This window comes from Zea mays, chromosome 6 (genome assembly GCF_902167145.1).
Source record: "Zea mays cultivar B73 chromosome 6, Zm-B73-REFERENCE-NAM-5.0, whole genome shotgun sequence".
In the NCBI taxonomy this organism is placed as follows: Eukaryota; Viridiplantae; Streptophyta; class Magnoliopsida; order Poales; family Poaceae; genus Zea; species Zea mays.
The window spans coordinates 133,656,388-133,667,703 of NC_050101.1; the positions used below are offsets into that span (position 1 = coordinate 133,656,388).

Below are 11,316 nucleotides of genomic sequence, written 5' to 3' on the forward strand. Positions count from 1 at the left end.
CAGCTCTGATGGTATCACTTACCCTTTGCCGTTACTCATGTATCTCTCAATAGGTATGACCCTTCACTCATATTTCCTTTACCAATGGGAGAAAGTATTAGAAGAAAATGTAAAAAGGGCTCTCATGTTCTCCGTTTTTGGCGATTAATGCCAAAGGGGGAGAAAGTATTAAGCCCAAAGCAAAAGGACCGCACCACCATTTCAAAATTTTTCTTCAAAATTCTTGCAATCGTATTTCTATACCTTGACTATTTGCAAAAGATTTTTGAAAGGATTTTTTCAAAAGATTTGCAAAAACAATCTGTGTGGTGCAAATGTGGTCCAAAATGTTAAAAATATCAAATCAAACTTATATGCTTAGAAAGGCTTTCATTTCAAAATAACTTATGCACATCTGTCAAAATACAAACTAGTTACATTTCTACACTTTCTATTTACTTTAGTTTGTGTTGCCATCAATCACCAAAAAAGGGGAGATTGAAAGGGAAATAACCTCAACATTTCCTATAATCGATTTTAGTGTTTGACGACCATCACAAACCTTGTGGACTAACCAATTTGCCTAGTTAATCATTTCTCAGGTGCATAAGTTCATATACAACTATTCTAAGTCGACTGTCTGGAATACCGTAGATTATTCCGGACAGGAGAAGCTTTTTGGAAAAAATACCTATGCCCGGACCGTCTGGGCACTTGCGGTGGACCGTCCGCAACACTAGGGTGAGCCTCGGACAGGAACACTGCAAAAACACAAGTTAACACTACGGACCGTCCGATGGAGAAGCAAGCACCGTCCGAGACCACGCGCGGACCGTCCGACCTCTTGCGCGGACCATCCGGTCGTTGAAAAACCAGAAAAACCCGAAGGTGACGGGTTTGGTAAAATACATTTTTAGCGTCCTCGCGGACCGTCCGCGACTGCTTTATCTGACATCTGACGACACATTAAATGCTCTATAGCCGTTGATATAGTCGTTACTGCTAACCGTTGCATTTTCAGCCGTTGATGTGCAGGAGCGGACCATTCGGACCAGGGGAGCGGACCGTCCGCGGTCGGCAGGAAAGGAGCAACGGCTAGGAAGTGGTTGGAGGCTATAAATACAACCCCAACCACCTCTATTCACTTAACCCAAGCACTCCACTCCTTCACATTCAATACAAGAGCTAGCAATCCACTCCAAGACACACTTAAAGCTTTCAACCTCTCAAAGTTTCACAATTTAGACAAGTGATCATTAGTGACTTGAGAGAGTGTGATCCGTGTGTTATTTGTCGCTCTTGTTGCTTGGTTTTCGCAATCGTGCTTTCTTCATCTCTTTCTCAACCTTCTAAGTGAATTGTAAAGCAAGCAAGAGACACCTAATTGTGTGGTGATCCTTGCGGGGTCTTAGTGACCCGTGAGATTAAGAAGAAGCACTCAACCGGTTTAAGTGATCGATTGAGAGAGGGAAAGAGTTGAAATAGACCCGGCCTTTGTGACCTCCTCAACAGGGACTAGATTCTTTGGAACCGAACATTGGTAAAACAAATCACCGTGTTCTCTCGTCAATCTTTACTTGATTTGTTTTTCCCTCTCTAAAGGTTCCCTTGCTCATATTGATTTGAGTTTGCTCCCAAAGGTCATCCGCATTGATTGAGCAACTCTAAGCAAGGAGAACTATCTTCTGCACTCCAATTTAATTCTAACGCTAACCCCGGCCTTAGTGCAAGTTTAAGTTTATAAATTTCAGGTTTCGCCTATTCACCCCCCTCTATGCGTCTTTCATAGGCAAGCATTTTAGGCTTGGCTGAACCATGGGATAAATCACTTGTGCATTTACCTTCTTGCCATTTTGTTTCTTCCTAAGGGAGGACTTTCTCTCTTCTTCTTGCTTTAAACTTCGTTTAGATTTGCGCTAACTCCTAACTTTGGATCAAGTTTGTGTTTTGAGTTGTATTTTTTGCAGGATCACCTATTTACCCCTCTCGATGCTCTTATCATGTGCTCAATGATTTTTAAGCAAAAATGTCATGTTTCATTTTAAATAATAGTCTGTAAAAGAAAATTTGATGTGGCGCTGTGGTGACTATAGACTAATAATAAAGGAACACTGTAGTAGATAAAGTTTAAAAACAGTAATGTGGTAAGGCTATTCCTAGTAGGTATCACATGCGCACGCGGATGTTCTGTTTCGCGAGGCTTAGGATCCGTTTGGCAGGGCTTTGGTTTGTCTAAGTATAACTCTGGTTCTAGCTTTTTTTTAAACAACTTTTTGGTAGAGCTGAAGATATTTTGCAAATCGTTTGGTTGAAACGGAGGAAACGGCTCTGGCTTTTAGGTGCTTTTCACAGTAAATCGTTTTTATAAAAAGTATTTGGCGAGACTTTGGTTTTTTTCCAGAGAAAAGCAGAGCCGATGCCCTGCCAAACGAGCTCTGACATGCACTTTCAAAAAAGTTAACACGTCAAGTGAACCGTGCATGCAGTTGCGTATATACGTTGCAAAGGAGAGATAAACCCGTAGAAATAAGATACAGGTCGCCCGAGCGCTCATTTTGTGCACCCTCCACATTATGCTGGAAAGTGAACAGTGCAACACAGACGCGTAAAATAAGTACGTGAGGCAGGTTTCACACATTGCTTGGAATAGTCTAAGTAGATAAGATAGTGTTTGGTTGGAGTTAGATAGAATCTAGTTGCTCTATTCCAGCATATAATATGTTTCGTTTGATTTCAGCTAGAACCAAGTCGATCTAAAAGTGAAATGTTCCTCCAATGTGATGCATCTCTTGCCTAAAAGAGATCGAACTTGTACGCTCACGATTCCAGCGCTCATCTTTTCGTTTCTGTTAGTAGCATCCTTTTCTGTTCTATTTCACTCTAGAAGTCTAGAACCATAGCATCCTTTTCTATTCTATTTCACTCCAGAAGTCTAGAACCAAACACAAAATAGAGCCATTTCGTTGTAGAAAAAAAAATATAGAGTGGCTGCTGTTCTCCGTCCAACTAGCAGGTCTCAACCTCGAGGCACTCTCACGCCCAACGGCCACACCACCGTCCTCTCCGCGTGCCCCCGAAACCACCACACGCGGCCACGCCACGCCGCCCACTACGGGCGGGCCTCCTTGCGCTTGGAGTATTGGTCGACGTGCTCCTCTCACCGCACCCTCTACTGATACTGGGTTGGCGCGAGAACGGCGAGCCCACCTGAACGCGGTAAGCTGCATTGATCGATTCCTTACATTGGTACTAGGTAGTAAGGAACCCTACCTTGCTTCCCGATGAATTTTCCGAGAAGTTCCTCGTTTTCTGCGGTTTGTTTTAGCTGTTCCGAGAAACCAAACCCGAAGCTTTAATCGATCAGTTAGTAATGGATTTGTTTGCCACCTAGCAGAGTGGTGGTCTGATCATCCATCCGTGGTGCGGGTAAAATTTACTCTGCGAAAATGTTTGTGATTCCACCAAACCCCCATGCAGCACGGCAAAAAAACACCCCTATTAATTACAGTTCGTTTCGAGCTGTACATGTTCTCTAAGAATTGTGGTTCCTTGGAATGTAGTTGAATTGTTCCTCTTTCTGTGGGAAATTATGGAAGGGAGCAGCAGAGGCAAGGGTAATTACGTGCACATCTGTGGACTATGGGGTTTTAACTGTAAGGCCATAGTCGCTTTACTCTCAATCCATGTGGATTGGAGTAGTGGATTTAAATTCATAGCAAGTCAAAATCTCTCTTTATCCATCCTAATCCTGCACAATGCACATGGCATGGGAATAACTGAACAAGGCCTAAAAGGTTTTCCATGCAGTTTTTCTGTTCTAAATTGCAAGTAAAATTGGAAACCAGATCTACCCAGTCAATGATCGGCTGATCGTCCGTGTTCCTTTATCTTGTTTGAACTTGGTAGTTCTCGAGATACAGATATCCGTGCAACAGCTCACAGCTGCTCTCAACCTAGAGAAATTCACAACAGCACAGAGCAATTTCAGCCAGTGGCTTCTATGAGGCTTTAAGTTCTTGTTGGGTGGTTTAGCTTCACGTTATCGCCAGTTATTTGTGGATAATAAAAACCATTGTTATGTGTGGTTGGTGCTCCACAGTAAGCCTAGTCGGTAGTGTGAAACTTTTTCCTTGCTTTCTCCTCTTATTGAAAAGGATTCTATGGCATGTTCATGAAAAAAAAATTATGTTATACTGAAACCGTATGATTTGAGTTTGTTGCGTAAATGCAGACCATGTCAGAAACTGTAAACTGTTTCATCAATGAAATATAAGGTTGTGCCTCTCTGTGGCACTTTCTAAGAGGAAGAAAAAAAAAACTGTGGCATGATAGGCTTTGCATCACCCCTTGTTTTATATATTGATTATATTGTTTGTGATTCTTTCTTGTAATATCTGCAGCAGCCAAATAATCATGTGATATATGTTTCTTTTTAGTGACATTATTGATTTTCTTATCCTTTTCATTGCCAATCTTCAAGGGATTCAGTGATTTTGGATGGTGAAGGTACAGAGTAAAGAGTCTGCAACCTTTGGTGGTGCAGTTTTTATGTGCAACCATCTGACCAGGAAGGAGTGCTTTGACAAGAAAATATTTGGCCTCTCTGATTTCTGTGCTGATTTTGTAGAGAAAGTTAAAGCTGGCACAACTTTATTCTTATATGATGTTGATCAGTGTAAGCTCCATGGTGTTTTCGAAGCAACTTCAGATGGGGCTGTGAACATTATTCCTGATGCATATGTCGCATCAGGAAAGGGGTATCCTTCTCAGGCATGAATACTTTTGAGATTTACTAAATACTAACTACTGTCTTCTAGTTCATCTACTCTAGTGCTACCATGTAAATCTACTAGGAGTTATGAATTATATATGATAACACACTTGAAACACATGCTTCCCTATATTTACATTTTCCGACTAATTTTGTAGCTTTCCCATGCATGATATATATTCCCAGATAATTCTCATACAGTTCTTCCAGAGATATTATAAGTCATAATAATTTTATTCCTGTTCTGTTGCAATGAATCCAGATACGTTTCAAGAGGATTTGGTTTTGCAAGCCTTTGACGCTTACTGAATTTCAAGATGCTGTCCACAATTATTCTGTTAAAAACAAGTTTAGTTATGGTTTGTCACACCAACAGGTCTGCTCCACAGTTTTCTTGTATTATGTCAATATGCTTAGCTACTGACCGCAGGGTGCTTCTGTTATGCAGGTTGCAAAGCTTCTCCATTTGTTTTCTTCACGGAACAGGTTGCAGCTTCCTCAAAACCCAATATTACAAGATGATGTCCCAGGGGACCTTGAGACTTCTTCTTCTCTGGCTAGAGTAACTGACGTGCAGTGCAGTCCATGTGGTTCATTCAGGAGCACCTGTCAAACATGTTCCTCCACCTCTCTTGGGGAACATATGGCACCGATGGGTGCAAAATTAATCGATCCCGGGGCATTAATGCACAGAGGTCTACAATCAGACATCTCAAAATCTCCCCTGCAATCTGGAGCGGAGATGGCCACTATCACCATACCTGGCAACCAAGAAGCAATGCATGACCAACCTACTGATGACTATATACCTCTTCTCCAGGAGGAAAATACTTTTGAAGGTGTTGATGGTCTATTTGCGTTGCTAAAAGATGTGTGCCACTCTTCTGAATTATCTAAACGTAGCAGTGACTCTGAAAACCATAATACATTCCACCAAGTTTGTATTAGGAAGGAAGATGAATGCTGCCCACCCATCTTAGGTCGTTCCAAACTCCGTGCTGACAGTGAAGGGCGAACAAGTGTGTTTTCTCGGTTAGTGAGAAAGCACGATCGTGGTCGTGGGGAGGCAATGAAACAGCTGTGATGCTGTGCTCATCACCGGATGCACAACCTGCAAGGACACACTATCCTTGAGCTGCCCTCGGTTTGTGTTTGAGTGCCTTTCGTTCGTTTGTTGTTAGGGTAAGAACGGAGTACGTGTCGTGAACCTGGATGTGTTGTAGTTGCATGTTGTATTACTATTTCGGGCCTATGTTTGCTGTGTAGACGAGTTATCACGTAATTGCTACATGTGTGTCTGTTGTTCTTGTGCTTGTTGTTCTTGTGCTTGTTGTTCTTGTGCTTGGAATTATACAGGCATGTTTGGATCGCAGCCTCACTTGTCATACTTTACATAACATTTCTGCTTAAGTTTAGTTCTTCAATTCGAACGACTAACCTTAGACAAAGTGTGGCATAGTTAGCCACGAACCAAACAGGCCCTACGTATAAGAAGGAACAGTGGTATAAGAAGGAACAGTGGTGTGCCCACTACATTGTATATGCTCTGATGTCGATTGGCAGGTGCAGCCCACGCCGTGGGCTTGTGGTTGCCATGCATAGCATGGCGAGGCCATGTGCGCCACGGCAGCGTGGGACCGCAAAGGCCGCATGGCGTGGGTAGATGAAGCAATGAGGACTCGATCGCGGGCACTCGATAGGGGAGACGAGTGCGTCTATGATTTTTACCATAAGATTTTTCTCCTTTAGGGCTGGGCTAGGCTGGGCTAGGCTAGGCTAGTTTAGCAACTCTATTTTTTAAAGAAATTCTTATTTTTCCAAGTGAAAGCATTTATAGTGTGTTTGGTTTGTGGAGTCACTCTATATCTCATGAGATGATGCATCATAAGTTCATTCCATCAATTTTGGTGGAATCAACTCACTCCTCATCTATATACTAATTATTAGCTTATGAGGAATGGGGTGGTGATGGATCAACTCATTCTATTCCACAAACCAAATAAAAAAGTGAGGAGTGAGAAAAAGATGGATCACTCCATTCCTCAAACCAAACACACTATTAGTCCCTTGGTTAGTTTTACTGGTTCATGATAACCATAAAATTATTATAACTAACATGTGTTTTGCAGTTAGGTCACAGTATAGGGAATTAGGTTTTAACGGGTGAAAAAAAACCCACAGCTGAAACTTTCAGCTTAAAGAGACGGGCTCAAAAATGCGAACCAAAATGTGAATGGCTACATATCTTCGGTGTCAAAGGAGTTGTAGGATACCTACTATAGAGTTAGATCTTTTATTTTTAATTTTAGTCATACTATAAAGAGGGGTTATGTATGAGTAGTTTGACCAAGAGATATCTAGTGTGGTGTTGGTACATGCATACACTTAAAACTAGTACGAGGTGTCACTCAATAGCCCTCACAAAAATTGGAGTTGAAATCGGTTTAGAAAAAACTCATTTTAAGTCAGTTAGTAGATGCTCTAGGGGCATTGGATTGTCCAGTATGCACCAGGTTGTCCGGTGTGCACCTGACAGCCGACCCAGAGAGCATGGTTCATGCGCCCATTTGAGAAGCAGCACCGGATTGTCCGGTGTGCACCGGACATGGTCCTATGCAGTGTTCGGTGTGCTCCGTGTAACGTCTAGTTGTCAGAACTAGCCCTTGGAAGCACACCAGTGGTGCATCGGATTGTCCGGTGCATCACAACCGGAACAGAATAGTAATGACTAGATTTTGGTGGTTGGGTTATTTATACCCCTTCCACCAGCGATATTAAATGTCTTGCTGCCTCAACCATCAAGTATTCATTACTTTAAGCTTGCAAGTTCACTTTGCATAGTGAGGTTATTAGCAAAATCATAATCTCGCGTTAGAAACTCATTAGTGCACATGAGAGCCACCTATAGCATACATCGCATGCATTAGGCTTCTCTTAGTCAAGTGAAAGTATATGACCTATTACTCTTGGTGATCGGCATCACCTAGACGGCTCGGTGGAGTTTCGAGCGCAGTGATCACCCTGGAGGATTTGTTGGTGACCCAATTCAAGTTTGTTCGCGATTGTGGGGGAACCACCGTGTTGGAGAGGAAAATGATCATCTCATAATGAGCATTTGGTCCTTGCAAGGACTAAGAGGGAGCGATACTCTTGCACGGGTGCTCCAACAAGGACTAGTGGAGAGTGCCAACTCTCCGATACCTCGGGAAAAATTCAGAGGAGTTTTCTCGCTCTTTCTTCACATTCCGCATTTACTTTGAGCAATTTACTTTGTGTATTTGCATTCCTAGTATTTGTCATGATAACTTAGGGTTTGCTTAGAGTTTCCTAGCTTTTGTGATCTAGCTAAGTAGTTGGGTGAAGTTAGGCTTTTGTTTAGGGTTTAATCTTTTGCAAAAAAAATAGAGAAGTCTAATTCACCCCACCTTGGACATCATGATCCTTTCACCAAGGAAAAATGAACTAATTTCTCTTGAAAAAATTAAAATCTCTTGGAAAAATGAGGATACCAAACTAGTCCTTACAATCTTAATTAGTAGAAGAGACTGTGTTTCTACGATTTTTGTGTCTATAATCTTATTCAAATTCCTCCTGTTTGATTTAAGGTATACGATTGTGACGACCTTTCGCTAGGTGCCAAAGTTGTCCTTCATTGTTCTGTTCCCCCACATTTTGTGTTCTCCGCCTTGCGTAACAGGCTGCGACCACAACTCGTTAATTTAGTCTTTTGTTAGCTGTGTTCGTCACTTCAGATGCAGTGACGTGACCACTGATATACATGTCCAAACGTGTTGTCCAGCCCCGCCTAGCACGGGCCCATGAGCGACATATCACGAACATACCGGCTGGGCACGAGACAGCCATTGGCTCGTACTGGGCTGTGCCAGCACGCCGTGTCAACCCGTCGGCTCAGGCCCGACATGATCAACTTGTTTTCGTGTCGTGCCGTGTCATGAGCACGATGTGCATGTTAGTGCCAGGCCACCCAATAGCCTAAAACCTAAAACCTACTTAAAAAATAGGTAATTCATATATAAGTCACAATACAAGTCTAGATCACAATACAAAATCCAAATTCATATATAAGTCAAAATACAAGTCCTGGTCACAATTATATTCTACAGAATCTAGATTACAAAGCACAGTATTACAAGTCCTAGTGCCCAACTATAGTCCACAAAATCCAGAGCGCAATATTACACACAAAAAGAGCATAAACTTCAGCAAAATAGATACTAAATTAGGTTTGGAGCTATTGTGCAATGCTGCCTTGTTAAAAACCTTTCTAGGTAAAAAGTCACACCTCATGAGAAAACCCTAGAAAGAAAAAAAGAGTACAACCGGCTCTATAGAAAACAAATAAGTTGGAGTCCATACAAACTTTCATACACTCATTCATGACTTGAATCTTCAAGGACCATGCTTTCATGGATATCTTCCATCTCTTTGGTGTCTTTCTACACATTGTGCTACATATGTGAGTCTGGTAATTTCCAGTCTTTTATACATGACAAAATCTCCACCATATCACTTGTGAGTCGGCGACGACACCCCCCAATCACTCTGCCAACCAGACTAAAAGTTGATTCAGAAGATATAGTAAAAGAAGAAACAATCATGACATCTATAGCAAGGAGTGAAAGAATAGGATAAGTAAGCTTATGTTCATGCCACCAACTCAAGATGTTGAAGTCTTCATTGAACTAGGAGAAAGTGTCACTTTCTAGAGATGAAAACAACTCTCAGACAGAGGTTGCAGTTGCAAAGGTAGCATAAGAGGGAGCAATACTACCTGATCTTGCACCATATTGGGAAAAAGAGGACTCACAATCAAAATCATCATCACCATATATGTCATCCCAAGCCATTTTGTTCCTACCTTCATTAGCATTAGCCATTTGTTGTTGAGCCTGCAAGCGCACATTACCAAACTTTGATCCATACATCTAAAAAGTATTGGTTAACTGAGACCTTACCTTTTGTGGAAGCCCAGAGTAATCTGTACTAGTTAGAGTACACAAACGAAGAAGGGTTTAATTAAAACCTCTCATTTTAGCCCTAAGATCTACAATGAAAGCAAAGGCATACAACAAGGGTATTTATCTCCAGTATTTTAGAAATTTATCTTTCATAGGAACTATAACTTTGTAGGAAACGCTGAAGCCTAAGAGGGGGTGAATTAGGACTTCTAAAAACTTCTTTCTAAACTAGGCCACAAATAAATCCCTAGAACAAAACCTATGCAAATAAGCAATCTAGAATGTGCAAACTAGGTTTTGTCTATGTGTTGTTGTCTCTACCACAAAAGGAGTTTAGCAACCTAAGTTTCAATCCTATATAATACAGTAAGACTAGTAAAGATTGCAACTTAAGTAGAGAGAGTAAATGCAAAAGATTAAAGAGCTAGTAGAGAAAGCAAACTCTCGTGGACGACGCCGGTATTTTTACCAAGGTATCCGGAACCACGCAAGGTCCCCTAATCCTCGTTGGTGCTCCTATGCAAAGGGTAGTCCATGTGAGGGCCAAGCACCACGGTCGAGTAACTCCGTAGAGAGCCACGGGCCTTCTCCACGTGCAAGTGGTGCTCCGCTTCCGGCTCCTCTTGGACACTCCCCGCCGTCTCCACTATCGAGCTTCCAGCTGAAACGTCGAAGGCTTCGTTCCCTTCGGTATACGATAGCGGTCGTGACACAAATGCGGTTGACAAAGTCTCGCAAGACTCTCGCCCCACCCGGTACAATATTACAACGGCTCGCAAAAGAGCCGAGAGGTTTTGTGGGTTTTTCTAAACTCACTCAACTAATTAGGAATAACCTAGAGCAAGCGCATAAGCGGTCTAACTAACCTAAGCACTTAACAAAGCATCTATGCTAATCATCATGTGATTCTATTAAGCACTTGGGTGTATGAGCACTTGGAGATGTCTATAACATGTGTTGATATGTTGCTTGGGCTCCCACACCTTCAAATGACCGGTTGGAGTGGTATAAATAGCCTCTCCCTCAATTATAGCAGATTGATATAAAGCTGTTATTTCTGTTGTCGGGCGCAACAGGCAGTCTAGTGCACACTGGACAAGTCTGGTGCCCTAGCCACATCAACCTATCATTGTGAGCTGCTGCTGCCGACCGTTGGCCAGACTATCCGATACACACCGGACAATCCAATGCTACAACTCCCGAGAGTCCACTTACGGGGCTCTCTACGCAGGTTGTCCGGTGCACACCGGAAAATCTGGTGCGCCACTAGCTAACTGCCCACTTCTTGGATTTCTTCACTATTTTCTTGGGCTTGTTTTGGTCTTGAGTCTTAGACTTGTGCTTGATATTTATTGATCTTCTAAGTATCTTTTAGGTATTCTTTTGAAGTGTTGCATCCTTAGAGCCTTAGGGGGTGTTTGAATGCACTAGAGCTAATAGTTAGTGGCTAAAATTAGTTGAGACATCCAAACACGCTAGCTAATAGTTCAGCTATTAGATATTTTTGGTATATTAGTTAATAGTTAGATAGTTATTTGTTAGGTAGCTAATTCCACTAACAATTTTTAGCCAACTAACTATTAGTTC

At 42.0% G+C, this 11,316-nt stretch overlaps 1 protein-coding gene across 2 annotated transcripts; it reads left to right on the plus strand.

Moving 5' to 3' along the window:
• Positions 1 to 2,884: 2,884 nt before the first annotated feature.
• On the plus strand, positions 2,885 to 6,063 carry LOC100277403 (uncharacterized). 2 transcript variants are annotated; one of them, XM_035959504.1, is made up of 4 exons: positions 2,885 to 3,195; positions 4,468 to 4,749; positions 5,013 to 5,126; positions 5,199 to 6,063. In XM_035959504.1, exons 2-4 carry the CDS (start codon positions 4,477 to 4,479, stop codon positions 5,832 to 5,834), a joined length of 1,023 nt encoding a protein of 340 aa, XP_035815397.1. In that variant the 5' UTR covers positions 2,885 to 3,195; positions 4,468 to 4,476; the 3' UTR covers positions 5,835 to 6,063. The 2 variants fall into 2 exon arrangements, with proteins under 2 accessions (XP_035815397.1, NP_001144442.1); NM_001150970.2 differs by having other exon boundaries at positions 2,984 to 3,195; positions 4,460 to 4,749; positions 5,199 to 6,057.
• The last annotated feature ends 5,253 nt before the right edge of the window (positions 6,064 to 11,316 follow it).